Consider the following 16,053-nt stretch of genomic DNA (forward strand, 5'->3'; position numbering starts at 1 on the left):
CAATATAAAGCTAACACGTTCTTCTGATATCTTTATAATATCAGCTAATTCACGCAACTCCACTTCGATCATTCAAAAAGATTTTGTGGATTGTTTTTATGTTTTCTGGTGTTTAATTGTCGTTCCTGATGGAGCGAAGTCCTTATAACATTTTTCAAGCCATTGCTTTGCTTGAACGATATTTTTCCTCATCAAGAAGCATTGTAAAATCAAAGCACGAAATTGTTTTTGATCCACTGTTTTGAAAATAACAAAATTAGTGTTACATTCAGCACAATAACTCACGAACTTATGAGTAGAATATTTATATTAACTAACCAATAAAATAACAGCTTCAAATCGTCTTTTCAGACAGGAAATAACCTCACTCTAATTATAAATTACAGTAGACACGCTGCTATTCCGGATTTGCTGGTTTCTCCTCGCTGTGTGTGTTTCTTGTGCTCAGCAATGCGAACTTTCAATGGCCTCTTAGTTTCACCGATGCATGATTCTCCGCACTCGCAGGGTATCCGGTAAATGCAATTCTTGGAATCGCAGTCCGCGTTTGGTGGCCTGGTTTTTGTGAGGCTGCTACGGATAGTGTTCCCAGATCTGAAGCAGGTCCTGATGTTATACTTGAACCCAATCATTCTTATCCTTTCCGATAATCCTCTGATGTAGGGGAGTACAAGTACTGGTTGTGGCGGCTTCTCTTCCTTGTGGAGCTCTTGCTGTCTTCTAGCTAAAGCCTGTTCTACCATCACTCTGGAGTAACCATTCCGTTGAAGGTCATTTTTGATTTTTCAAAAGGGTCCGGATTACTGCGGATCCACTGTATTACTGTTTGTAATTAATCCCTACTCACCTAGTAGTTAGGAAAATAATAAGTGTCATCAACACTACTGATGACAAACTAAAACATGACAAAAATGGTGTTCATGTATACTTAGAGTATTTTTCTCGGTGCAGTTTTTGTAAAAAGGTTCAGAGGGTTATATGAAGAAAAACTCACCGCTGATTTTCATTTTTATTTTATTGTAACAATTTATACTGTGTTGCTGGTAATATAGAGGCGTGAACAATTGATCATTTATAGCATAACTCATGCTTATCAGGAAAGTTTACTTCCTTAAACATCATTTTTATCACCATCATGCTTGCACAAAGCATTTCTGAAACTCATAGAAAATACTAATTTTCTCAAACTCTACGTATTCACATTAATGTTCAAAAATTGAAAACTCGTTTCTCAGCCAACTCGATAGATCCAGAGAATTAATATCACTTTAATTAGTCTCATCACGTCATCGTTGTTGACAAAGATTTTTACAGAACAATTGCAGAAAATGCAGGTCCCCAAAAAAGTGACCAGCAAGTCATACAATTCTCTGGCAGACCTAGACTCATCTAGATATGTGTTAGTCAATCTTATACTAGTGGCTTTTTTTCAAATAAAACAGTCTCATTCAATCCAAGAGTCTCAAAATAAGAACAGATATATACAGTCAATAATTTCTGAAACCTTGGTTTTTAATAAAAAAATAACAATTATTCATTTCTCCCAAGATAATGTGGGAAGTAAATGTAGTTCTATAATATAATTCAACAGAATTGTCCAATTGCTTGTACAACCCAAACGACAGATATATAACTTATTGCTGTACTCATTGACTTCATTATTTATTCTTGCAAAACACAACGTAACCATACGAATTTAACTTTGATAACAGGTATACATTCCAAGAAAATTGGACTTTTTTGAAGTGCTTTCAGAAACGAAGAAGAAATTGACACTTGGGTCCATATTGTTAGACTATCACTTGTTGTATTTGAATTTGGATTTTTGAATGTTTCGCGGTAACTGCCATCTTTAAAGGTCTGACTTATCACCTTCAAGGTTGGAGATACATTGGCACTAGAATTAGGAATTTTATCGAAATAATATAGGCGGGGCTTGCCATCTTGAAGTCAAAAAAGCATATTTTGTGACGGATCATGGGTACTTAAATCTAGGTCCGTACTGTTTTTAAATTGATTGTCTCATTTGTATATTCATCATTCACGATGCTAGTGATTTCCATTTCCAATTACTTATAGTTTTGCAAATTAATTATTTATGTCTGTGCTGTCATCTAATGAGAACAATAACGCTTATTTACTAGACCTTATGAATTATGTCATACAGCGACATAGTTTATAATTTTTTATAACGCGCTTTAAAGCATACTGCAACACCTGTTGAGCAATATACCCAACTATCTATGTGTAGAACTCTTTACTTTTTAACTCATCCAAATCTGAAGGTTCAAATATTCAATGTTTTTTTTTGATTCGATCCAATAGTAAGTACAAGAATTTAAATATTTTTCATGTCGCTTTGGCGATTAGTATCATGGTGAACGTATTGTTTCCTGATGAATCGTGGTTGAAAAGATACGCCATTTTCTCTGAAAATATCTTAACTTGCGCCTTTTCAATAGGTAGCTGATATTATTTCATTCTTATATGAATCTCAATCCATTGATAATGAGCTTGTAATTTGCGAAATGTGATCGCATTACGGTAATTTAATAAGTGAAATATTTTTATTAGAAGGGACCACTATGAAATAGTCGTTCATTCCACCTTTGGCAAGTCAGTTTTGAAACCCACTATCACTGTCCGTCGCCCCACATTGGGCGCCAGATTTACGACATAATGTTACAGTAGTGAACTATGATGGAATGAGATATCATTCTAATCTTATCTGAACCTCATCAGAATTCCTGAGGTGAAAATGAATGATAAAACTGGGATATCCTGGCACTGACACAAACTACAAGTTTAAGAACAATTTGAAAATTTGAAAAACAGGCTTCATCATTCGAATTGAAAAGCTGATTCCTATTTTTAAAAGGTGCTTATGAAGTACATTTTTGAAGTACATTCATTCGTAACTTTGACAGGTGTATATTAAAGTGAATTAAACCTTATTAATTCAAAATTCGTCTCAGATAAGGAAATTAGAAAATAACCGGTTGGTTAATTACAAATTATTTCGTATTTCGATGAAAAATGTGGTTTTTTTGACAGAAGAAGTAAGATTTATCATTGAAATTGCTGTGTTACAGAAAAATAACTAAACTGAAAGTATGTTTTCAATAAAAACTACTGTGACGTTATTGTCGGAAATATCAAGAAAACTATACTACAACTATACTATATAATAAATTGGAAATAAAGTGTAAGGTTTTTTTATTCAAGCCAGTGCTTGAAAACTACTTTCACACACATTACAAAACTTCCATGACAATTGAAAAATAAATATCATAAAACACTTCCAAAGAATTGACTTGGCTTCCTTCTGTTGTTTCTATCAAGAGAATTAATAACCCTCATTGAAGTATTCAGAAATGAAAATATCAAGGAACAGAATATTTTACATAAATGAATTCGCAATGCCACGTTCTTCTGAATAATTGCTAACTGTGAGAAGGCGCGAAAGTATGTCCTTTCAGTTTGTGATTCCTATCGCGAAATTTGAATATTTTTTCAATATTCTCTGGAGGTAGAATTTCAATGAAAATCTGAACTGATTGATATAATATTTCTGAATCAGAATGTACCCAATGAATATTAATCAAATTTTTTGATGCTCATGGAACAATTTCTTCTACATTTCATCCACAACAGTCCAATTTGCTTGGATTTTGTTTCTATACACAATTTATAAATACTTGCAAAATTATTATGAAACAGAGTCACGAATTTTCTTTAAGTCTATTTGCTATATTTCAGTTTCTATTTCCACACTGCACCCGCCACTTTTTTGCAAAAAATAGATTCAGCACTAGAAATATTTAAAATTCGTTTGAGATGATGGTACTTTAGAATATAACGTTGCAAATCTGGCTATAACATTCTCAACCGTTTTTAATAATAATTCTAAACAACAAAGCACTTCTTTTTGCACCGATTGTCATTAATTTTTGAACTATGCAGCAGGCTTCCATGCATAAAAATTCAAAGTGTAAAATCAATTCATAATTGCCCCCTTTGCTGCAGTATGATGATCCAAGTTTCTGAAAAAAAAATTAAGTTTTAAATGAGTATATAAATATTGAATGAAATTTCTATTATAATATTTCAATTGAGTACATGTGATGGATATGTTTCTTTACTGTATTTTAGTCAAGCTTTCATCACATAACACTGATTCTCATGCATTGTGTTGAGGCCTCTTTCATTTTCAGATCGAGATCCACTGGAATTCTACCTTAGTACGAACATTTTAGTGAAGTCTATCGAGTTTGAAACAGTATCATTTATTTTTCATCCCTTTTGAGGTCACATTTGAGTCATGCAAAACAGAAAGCATGTTTAGGCAAACAATTACTTGAAATTTCATTCGCACTGTGTGTGTATATTTCCGAACCTCTAACTTCCTTCCACCCAATATATTGAACTGAATTTATATTGAATCTTCTGAAAATGAACCATTATTTCACACGAAAACATTGATTGAATTTCAGCGATTAATTGCTGTGGTGATGTGCTCAGTTCGAATTCTAGAGTGTTCAATATTACTCCGCTACCTACTCCGTAGGTAGCTCAAGAAGTAAGTACCATAGCCTACCCAGAACACTAGGCTAATAACCATTTCAAAAATAAAAATAAATCTTCCAATTTCTAGAGTATGAATGGTATTTTTCTAGACAGAGAAATCTGGAATCTGATGCTCCCTCTTGAGATATGAGTTCAAAATGTGGACAAGATAGAGGTAGGTTCTATTTAGTTTTCTTCAAAAACATTCAACTTATCGTATTCTGAAACAACAAGGTGATGATAAATTCATCACAAACATTACAAAAACTTTGAACTGCTCTGGGGGTAACTTTGCCATATTATCAGCATCTTCAGTGAGATTATCATTCATCAATCAACTGAATTTCTTTTTCAAACAACGTTGAGTTTGGACTATTGAATGGTTACTGGAGGTTTTGCTACTCGTACGAGGTACGAGTACGAGAATTCAAAAGAAATACATATATCAGTAAAAATTTAACAATACTATATATAACTATAACTAATGAAAGGATAAAAAAATTCATTGAAACCAAAAAAATATCAAAATCAATAAAACTAAAAAGAGAAATTCCGTAAGATTCCAGACGCTGAATTCTACGTTAAAGCAGCAACCTTATTTAGATAGGATCATATCGACTTTCCTGTAGAAAAGCAAATAAGGAACTCGCGTTGCCTGGGGTTTCAATACGTCTTCTTCTTGCACGGTCTTGATGGAAGAATCGTCGTACCTAATCTAGCAGTTGTAGCCGACGTGGAAGGCATCGATCACGTATTGACCAATGTTGGCATTTTTGCCTTCGTGGTAAACGACGGCGAATATCTTGTATTGCTTCTCTGTTGGGGACTATGTTTCTGACAATACCAAAGTCGAATCAATCTTCAAGTCGAATTTAAAATCCAAGGCCTTCGTGCAACGGTCGTGGCTGTATTTTATTATTGAACTGATCATTTTTTTGAACATGGAACTCTCAAGTATCTTGCCAGCTCCAGTCTAACCCATTTGGGACCATGATGATGAACGTCGAAAAAAGGCTACATTGAAACCTGCTACTACTCTAGTGTTCACAGTATCGCTTCTCCTGATGGTCAAAGAAGAGGATGGGTTCCTAGGAATAGTGCTGACTATAGGAACGGCGGGGCTTTTCCTGAAATACATATTGCTCAGTTCCCTTTGGATATGTGTCGAAAAGCAGATTCTAATTCAAATGCCTTGGCTGTTCAGTTGGGTGCTGACGGAAAAGTGAAATATGATATTTCGGCTCGACAGGGTCTTCTAAAGATTTACTACAAGTTGAAATGGTTTCGGAGAATGATCCAAGTTGCGAAAGCCTGGACAAGAGGAAATTAATGAAATCACTGAACGAACAAAACAAGCTCTCATGAAGATAACTAATTCCGAAATAGCAGCAGCTATGCCTGTGAGAGCAGCCAAGAAACAAAGCCCTGCAGAATCCATAAGATATACTCCCTCCCAGCAAGGTGCAGCATTCAATTTTGAAGCTAAGCAGAGGGTGATTTAGACTTGTAGAGACTCAGGTTGATCCAATAGAGCCACCTCGGTTCGAAATAAATAAAAAAAATCCCAGAGGACCACCTTCCTCTCCTGCTCCTGTTTTGCACAGTAGTACTCGTAGGGTCACTTTTAAGGAACAGATAGAGTGGAAAATACCTCCATGTATATCAAAAGATCTACATCAGCATCACCTCCACCTCTTTCCATAATTTCATTCTTCTCATTCAGTTCAGCTTCAGCGTCTTCGTGGAGATTGTCATCTTCATTTGTGCTGTCATCATCCACATCTATGGCAAGATCAGGATTCAATTCCTGACAGAGCATCATAGCCTGGTATAGCTGTCTGACAACTTCAATATTATCATTAGTTGAACTTGGTACTGATAATAATTCTAAATACTCATGTGATACATCACAATAACTATCTTCCCTGTCAGCTGCAACACTGTCACCTGCATCAGGCGATGGAGGATCTTCCCCTGGCATAAGAATCTTTCCTGCAACTACTACATAGACATATTCTCCTGGCTAAACAGAATCATCTTTCGAGATAGCATGCAATACTATATTGGGGTACTCTATCGTTAGACCAACATCCCCGTTCCGTTGCCATCATAAAGTTTGCTTACTAACATACAGGGTTTCGTTTCCAAGATCCTTTTTTTCTAATACAACTCGAATATCCTCTTTCTGGTACTTAATAGCTGATTCCGGATATTTAAATGAATTTATAATAACCTTTTTTGTAATCTTTGAAATCAATGAACTTAACGAGGAAAACAAACCAATCTTCATTCGGGTTTGAAGGCCGTCGTAGTTTGGAACTGCAACCTGCATTGCGCAATGCAATGTTACGTCATTAACAGGTAATAACACTCAATAACACTTCGGCTAATAGCAACGCATCAACAAGAGAGACGGACTACCTGGGGCAACATAAATACAACCTACGAACTACAAATCACCAGACATTGATGAATCATGAAGATGAATACAACTCTGCAGAAGCCATCCACTCGTGCTGGCGAAACGGTAGGATGCAGTTTCAAACTACCACGGCCTTCAAATCCGAATGAAGATAGTAACACTGAATATCTCGCCTGCGAAAGCCTTAACCAATTTATAATGATGGTATTAGTTTTATACTTATGTATGAACAGGAATTGCAGTTCTCAGTCAATTCCTTCAAACCAAATATTTTTTCCAACTAAGCTACAGCAAGAGAATATAGGAAGTGAGTAAGTGAGATGAAACTCTTATTAATTGAGAACAATATGTCAATATTATGAAAGGAGAACTTTGTTAGCTTCGGAAAATGTTCTATAGTCCATAACAACTCCTAATTACTTCTTTTGATTCACCATCAGGCCAACACAATTCAAACCTCTAGATGCCATCAAAACTAAGGTACTGATAATAATCTCCATCTCAGTAAATACAGTAAAGCAGCTCCAAAGCATGACTCAAGTTGTCATTGAACGCTGCCAGGGGAAGGAAGCATTATATAGTCCAAACGGCAATCTGGTGAACTGATAATATATAATACCTGTTCAAACAAGTTTGAAATTCATGATAGAACAAATGAAATGAAAATGATGAAATGTTGAAATTATTGATAATAGAAGTAGTCTAACTAAAATATTATGATGAGTTAGTTGAAACTGAAACAAACAAGCAAAAATGATTTAAACATGAGTATAAAAAAATGGGAACGCCAATTTGTGAAGCGAATGAATTAATATGACCTGAAAATATATTCAAACAACCAAAAATAAAATTGTTAAAAACTTTTTGGATTTCACTTCTCCATCTTCATACAAAAAATTGTAGAAAACTTCCAAAGGAAGGAAAAATGCAATAGAGTTCGAAATGAACTCTCTGCAATCAAGCATAGAAGTTACTTTAAGGAAAAAGTTGGAATAAAAAGCCTTCCCTAAAAAACTACTTTCACATGAACATTGAATTACACGAAAAAAAAAACTTCAGAAACAACTACTTCCATAGGGAGATTGAATTATTCACAAATCACTTTTTCCTATTTTGTTTTTACCCCAAATATGTATTTTTTATCAATTGGCTATTTCCGGTATCAGTTTTTGGAACCAACCTTTTAGCATAACATAGCTCCAAGCCTATTTTTTGAAAAGTTCGCGCGTATCAACTCTTTTAATTGAAACTGATTTTTTTTACAGGAATCGATACTCAATATAAATTAAGACTTAACCATGTTACATCTGGCACACTCGATAATAATATAGGAGTACCTCAAGGTAGTGTTCTGGGTCCTTTATTGTTTCTAGTTTATATAAATGATATGGTTGAGGTGGTGAAAGAATGTTGTATACACCTCTTTGCTGACGACGCTGTTATTTATTACACTGGGAATAATCATTCAACATGCTTCAATGCAATCAACGAAAGTTTAGAAGCCATTCAAAATTATTGCTGTGGAAACTTATTGAAAATAAATACAAACAAAACAAAATGGATGTTAATCAGTAGAGATAAAATGTATAGGGAAGTAATGAAAACAGAGCCAAAACTTTCAATCGATGGTGTCCAGATAGAAATGGTTGAGACATTTAAATATTTAGGGGTTTTGGTTGATCGTCAACTGTATTTTAATGACCATGCAAAAAATGTTATAAGAACAATTGCCATGAAAATTTATTATTTGAGGAGATGTTCTCCGCATCTCACTCAGTGGAGTAAACTTATAATTTATAATACACTTATTCTTCCTCATTTCAACTACTGTGCAACAGTGCTTTATCTGGTAAATCAAAATGTGCTAAGCCGTTTGCAAAAATTGCAAAATCGAGCTATGCGAATTATTCTTTGTTGTGCACGTGACACGTCAATAAATTCTATGCTCGATACTCTTCATTGGTTACCGGTTAAGACTTATCTATTATATCACTCCTTAATATTCATTCATAAAATTAAAAGAGGTATAGCACCTGAATACTTGCAGAATATCTTAGTTCTCAATCAGGATGTTCATCAGCACGATACTAGATGTAGAGGTAATCTTCGCGTTCCTCTGGTTAGCAGAACATATAGCCAAAACTCTATTTTTGTTAAAGGTGTAACCATGTACAACAATATTCCGGTTTATGTAAAAAATTCTGAAAGTCTGAGTATATTTAAAATCAAACTCAAGAAGCACCTATTAACGGATGGAAGTATATTGTAGTAACATTTTTTTTTTTTTTTTATAAATGTTGTGTGGTTCATTTTATATATTATATTTGTTTGTAAGTTTATACACATGTGTGCGAGTCACCTATTTTATCATTGTATATTTGTATATTGTTCACAATGTTTTTATTAGTTTCATGACTAAATAAGGATCTATATGTGTATATATATATATATATATATATATATATATATATATATATATATATATATATAATATATATATATATATATATAGATTGTAAATATTTTACTTTGTTGACTTCAGTTCTATAGAACGACGCGACGTTTAATTTATTAATTTCACTTATAAGAATTTACAATATATTTGAGGTGAGATGTAAATTAGTAATTAATTATTTTTAATATAAGTATATTACAGCTTAATGACATTGTACAAGTTACAAAAAAAAATACTATAATTTTTAGATTGTATCGATTTCTTTAAAATTGTTATTCACTTATATGTATAATTTATTAGTCTTTGACTAAATAAAGGATTTATATATAATATAATATAATGCAAATATGTAATTAGTTCAACCTTTTTTTCAAAATGGTACCCTTCTTTCAGAACTCGAATGGTTCCAGTTGTAGCCTCATTTTGCTACTGTTACATAGTTCGGAAATTTGTTAGTTAGATTTCTAGAACCATTTCCTTTCAATACCTTCGGTGACTTCCTTCCATCGATCTTTTGTGATAATTCAGAATCTGAAAGTCTGGTGAATGAAGTTCACTGAATATTAGGGAGGTATTTAGATGGTATAGTGTTCATTGAACACCGTAAGAATTGACATGAAGAGAATTGATAAAAACAATTTAAATTTTTTTCCAAGAGTTTGTAATCTAACTCATAAGTGCGTGGAATTATTCAAGAAAAAGCCGGTTATACAGAATATCTCGGAATGGTGATCGACGCGAAACAAAGTTTATGAAAAAAACGATAACGTGCATTAATGTTCTGAAATCGACAGTCATTGTTTTGAGTCACCATTTACAAGTTTATGTAACGTGTAAGACTAAACAGAGTTAAAGTCATCAATTTGACTAAATCCTATGAATTGAGTGAAATGAAATCAACTCAGGATGCACCTTAGCAAAAAAAATGTCCATAATCACCTGTAACTGCTACGAAGATGAATTGTGTCCCTTGGATATGGAGTAATTCGGCTGCCTGGGTGGCGAAGAAGCCACAGTTGAACAAAGAAGCAGCCTGGTATCTTCTGATGGCGAAGTATCCATCGGAGGTGGTGGTGGACAAATATAAAGTGGCACTTCACCGATACCGTCCCCACAAACCTTCATCTTGTTCGAGTCCACTCGTGTCTCGTTACAAGTCTGCTTTTCCCTGTAGATGTCATCCAGCAGAAAGAGCTGGGATTTGAGCAACCGCGTCCGCTCCAGCTCCTGCTGGTAGGAAGGCAGGTTTTTAGAGATGATTTTCTGGCTGGCTGCCCTTCGATTCGTCAAAGGCGATGATAGTCGCTTGTTTGGCGAGTATTCGTTTCCGAAGCAAACTTCGAAGCCGGATATGTTGTCGGAGATCAATCGTTCGCTTTCGGGGTCAGCGCATCGGTTGCCGCTGCTGTCGGATTTTTTTAGAATTGACTTTGATCGGCGGTTGAGTTGAGGGCTGGTTCGGCTGTCGATCGAGTCCACTGACAGGGAAGATTTGCTGCCGCAATTTTTACCTGTAATAAATATGTGTCCTCATGACTATACAAGAATGAGATTACTTATATATAGTGCATTTATTTAATGTCGCCCCTCTTTTATTTTTTGAAAGGGTCAACTCAAAAAATTGGAATTTGAAATAATTAAATTAATACATGAATACTTTATTTTGAAGTGGAATTGACAGATGAAACTTTCAAGATGGCGACAGGGCGCCATATGGGGAAAAATTAAATGTGAAATGGGGTCTTGTGACACATCATTTTGAAGCTCCTGACGAGTACTTCATAACCCTAGAATATGAAGTCAATATCTTCACCTATTACAAAATAGCGAAACATTTAATAATTTTCTGAAGGCAACCACATTAATATCGATATTTCTAGAAATATTTCTTTTTATCTGCCATATGACAATTCCAACAACCCGATAAGGTTTGTTAAGGTATTTTTCGTTTAAAAAAACGACAAAAAATGTAGTACGACAATGAATATCATTGTTCAGTTAGAATAATCTTATTTAGATTTCGGTTTTACTAGTAGAAAGGTACTACGTCAACATCGATGTTCGATGTTCTTCAAACTATTTTTAAACTATATTTATTCAAACGGCACAAAATTGCCGTTATTGGAGTGACACCAACCCCCACGTTTTCCGGGACACACATACCCAATATCCAGAAAAAATTAACGTTTGGGCAGGAATATTGGGAAACCATATTGTAGGACCTCTATTTATTGATCAAAATTCAACAGGGAAACTGTATTTGAATATGCTGGCAGCTACTATTGACCCTCTCATCATTGAAATCGTCAAAGCGAATCCTAATGAATTCGATATGGATATTGTATTCCAACAAGATGGAGCACCACCACATTACTCCAGACGACAAAGAAACTATTTGGATACTACTTTTCCCGGTCGTTGGATTGGTCATCGAGGTCCTACAGAATGGCCAGCCCGCTTGCCAGATTTGGCAACTTTGGACTTTTTTACGGTTCTATTTGAAGCAAAAGGTGTACGAAACTGAACCTTCTTCAATCTTGGATAACGGTAGAAAATAATAAATATTTGTAGAGATATTGACGTTACTGTGTTCGAAAATGTTCGGAATATCGGATAAGCTGTTCATATGTCAAGAAGTTCAAGGCAACCATTTAGAGTATCTTCTGAACTGACCTTAAGCTTAATAACTCATATTATTTAGTTAAATGTCAATGCGAGAGTTTGAACATGCGTGAGAGAGAAATCCAGCAATCAGCTTCAAATCAATCTTTCCTTCAGATATACCAAAATCAAATGACAATATTGAATCGAAAGTATGATTAAATTGTAAATCCCCCAGAGACGGATCGGTAACAGGTCTCTCTAGAGCATCATAACGATAGTTAAGTATGCAACAAGTAGACACGCCTAAGTGTTAGCTATTTTTATTTTGTTAGTGAGACGAAACCATGTGGATTCGGCTCCATATATGTCAAATATCAAAAAGGCATTGAATGATTTGATCATTCCGTTTGAAAGAAAAAGTTTAGAAAGCTATAACTCGACTATGAAAAAAAAAGAAGTGGGAAACAAGTTAGGTAACGATTGCTATTAGTTTTTCATTGAAAAATGTTATATATATATTGTTTTTATTTGATATGTTAGAGTTGATCTTTATAGTTAATTTCAAATGCTATATGTCAGGCACATAGTAGGACACAAAAATCAACGAATTTTAGAGGATCATAAGAATTTCACATTTTCTGAGTCAACTCCTAACTTATTTTAATCCATAACATATATTAGTCCAACATAATTCAATCACCCAATCACACAACTGTGAGATTTTTAGATGTTTTTCATAAGTTCAGGTAGTCATATACATATGTCATCTAAATATGAAAGTAATATGACCTGAAGAATCATTCAAAAAATACTGCCACGTAGACAATGCGTTGTGTAATCCAAGTATTGCCAGTCTATTATACTTGAAACTGTACAAGGAACTGAAGGCAAATTCACTACTAGGAATGTCCGTGATTAACACAGTTCCGCAGTACAACTTTTAAAAAGATTTCAAAATCATCACACCACATAGAGAGGACTGGCAAAAAGGCTCACTGGTAAAAGAGGGAAAAACTTTGTATACAGATGGCTCAAAGACCCAAGAAGGGTACCCGGACATGAGGGTCACAAGGGCAATGAGGAGGCCAATGTTCTAGCCCATGAAGGCGCCTCCAAGGCTTTGATCGGTCCAGAACCCTTCTGAGGGGTAGCGAAAGCATGTATGAAGACATCCATAAATTCATGGATGCAAGCCGAAACGGTAGATTGGTAGAATAAGCTCCCAGGAATGAGGTAGGCAAAACAGTTCATGAAGAAACCATCGCCCAGATTCATGGAATACCTGCTAAACCACAACCGTGAGGTTGTGCTCTGTGAATGCGAAGCGACAGCAAGGTTGAGACACGCATGATGCGAGGAAGTTAAACCAGATGCTGCCAGCTATATGAAGGGGTCAGTGTCAAGGCTATGGAGTCTCATCAAAGAGATCAAGCTGAATAATGAGCTCTAATAATCAAGGAGCATCACAATAGATCTGGAATGGTCGCAGATTGTTGTGTGCTGGCTCCACGACAATCTAATCTAATCTATTATACCAAAGAAGCACTAAATATAATGAACTAGAGAGTAGAAGATAAGTTAGGTACTAATTGCTGTCATGGTTGTATTTAGTGCATCGTAGATCCTTCGCTATGTAGATATTTATTTCTATTGAAACAATCTGACAGGCATATTATTTGTAGTTATTAATGCAAAGTATAATATATTGGAAGTTCTTGAATATATTAGTGGAACAGGAGAATTTTACATACTTGTCTTTCTCGACAAAACAATGATAATAATCAGAATATATAATTTTTATCAGTTTTTAACACTTCTTATATTCATGACTTGATCTTTTATGATTATATGAAACATGTGCACACTATCAATGAGACTATAATGCAGAAATATAATGAAATGTTCTGTCGCTTGGCGTAATTTAACATTGTATGCTATGAACTAAGAATCTTCTTCTCTTTCATTTCATTTTTTTGCCGCCTCTGACGATAAACAGTAATTTGACAGAACTCCACTATTTTGAATGATTCCACGAAAGCTATCAAAACTCAGAAAGAAACTTTGAACAAATTTGATCTTGTCTTGAATTCAATAATGATTCACAAATGGATGTTTCGTCTATATTTGCAAGAATTGAGGTTAGACTTCAGTGAGGCGGATGTAGGATTTTTATATTAGACAAGTTCAAACCTGGAAAATTTGATAACTCATGTTTTTCATTGGAATATCTTCATATTATATTATTTTTGGAATCCTCGCAACATCAACTTTTGTGGATTATTGTGGTACATTGTCATATCACTATTTAAAAACCATTACCACCTCTGTACCCAGAAATTATTATTAATAAGTATTCAATCAGTACCTACCAGTTTCAGAAGGTACATGACAAACTTCAAGATGGAGAATAAATTACAGATTGAATCGAGTTTACGTCCTACTGGCATTACTAATTGGGTATTTTGCTTTTATTATTTAGGTTCACCCAGCAGTCGAAGTATTTAATAAATAAATTGTGAACACTTTTGTGATATTCGCATTTTCAAAATATTCCTTTGAAATTTTTACATTATGTTCAGTTCGCCACGGCGGTGTAGGATATTTGTTGAACTTGTTCGTTCTTCACTGATTGAATTAAAAACTACAATATTTTTTGAATGAATTATTACTCACCAGCTTTGGCTGCTAAATTCTGAAGCCCAAACAAATGCTGATTGATGATTCGTGTTGCTGAAGCCAGACTTCTCGAAGGGATGAAAGAGGTTTTCTTCTTTTTCTCCAAACTTTCTTGGGAGTCGTTCTCGAAAGAATCTCCAAACCTTGTCCTTGGTCGGCCCTTTGAACAAATTATACATGGTAAACTTTTATTTGAGTTACATTCGAACTTATCTAAATCGTCTGCTGTCGATGAAGATAGCTGAAAAACGCTGAAAATTCTAGAACATGAATCATACTGGAGGGGTATGCGAAGGCTATCCAATGAAAGGCGAAAAGAACGAGCTGAACTGCGGAGACATTCAGACGAATCAGATAGTAAAAAGAAAAACGATCAAGAGATGGTGCTTGAGCATTTAGAGTGAAAAGAAAAAAAAATAAAGAATAAGACGAGCTACTGAAATATCTTTCATATCAAGGAATGCTTAGAAAGTGGGCCGATGAAACTGAGAGGAATATACAAGATAAAATGGGTCTTTCATTGAGCGCTTTCTATCTTGAAATTAAAATAAAACATCATCACATTTTTTTATTCGTTGGAAATACCTATTAATTCCATTATGTGTGGAATATAAAGTTGTTCGAATATCCGCCATGACTTCTCTGGGTTGAGCGCATCGGAAACGTCCCAATTTGCACTCTGAAGCATAAATCAGGCTAAATTTGACCCATGACATTGGTTATGTTAGCTTTGAGGATCGCTGGTTTTTGACTTATTCGCATACACCTACGACTTAAGAAAATCTCACAAGGAAAAGTCTAACGGGGTCAACTCTAAAGATCTCGGTGGCCAGTTCACACCACATGAGATGAACATGCCCTCATATCGCTCGTGTAGAATATCCAATGTGGCGTGAACTGTGTGGCACGTAGCCACACAGCTCATGCCACATTGCGAAAAGCCGGCTTCTTGTGAGCGACGCGAAATCAATTGCCTCGGATTCTCCTACACATCCTAACAGATTTGAATAATGCCATTGCCCTCCGCTGGCCGGACTCGAATAATACAATAGTCCAGTAATATTTGTTTAGACATTTATTCTGCCAGAAAGAACTACATCAGAGTTTCACAAATCAGACTATGTGTATTTAAAGAAGTCTGCCCAGATTGGGAAGATCGTCATCATTCCAGTATTTTGTTTTGGCAAACTGGTCGCTTGCCTCTCACTTGTCCTGTTCATCCCTCACCACATTCTTCGTTCATTCATTCGAAACGCGTATCCATTCATTTCTCCTTCCATTCCTATCTCTCAACTGCATTCCTCCCTTTTCTTATTCCACCCGTTCTTTA

The 16,053-nt window shown here is 35.0% G+C and overlaps 1 protein-coding gene across 6 annotated transcripts in view; it reads right to left on the minus strand.

Moving 5' to 3' along the window:
- Positions 1-997: 997 nt before the first annotated feature.
- Shab (Shaker cognate b) overlaps positions 998-16,053 on the minus strand; it is a 229,924-nt gene continuing 214,868 nt past the window's right edge. For all 6 annotated transcript variants that reach the window (XM_074173707.1, XM_074173723.1, XM_074173714.1 and 3 more), the window contains 3 exons: positions 14,721-14,883; positions 10,383-10,954; positions 998-4,043 (listed from right to left, as the gene is read on the minus strand). In XM_074173707.1, coding sequence (XP_074029808.1) covers positions 10,392-10,954; positions 14,721-14,883 — 726 coding nt within the window. In that variant the 3' untranslated portion in view covers positions 998-4,043; positions 10,383-10,391. The remainder of the gene's footprint in view (positions 4,044-10,382; positions 10,955-14,720; positions 14,884-16,053) is intronic.

Source organism: Leptinotarsa decemlineata, unplaced genomic scaffold, assembly GCF_025532065.1.
Source record: "Leptinotarsa decemlineata unplaced genomic scaffold, Ldec_3_MD MMD2_P_RNA_scaffold_12, whole genome shotgun sequence".
In the NCBI taxonomy this organism is placed as follows: Eukaryota; Metazoa; Arthropoda; class Insecta; order Coleoptera; family Chrysomelidae; genus Leptinotarsa; species Leptinotarsa decemlineata.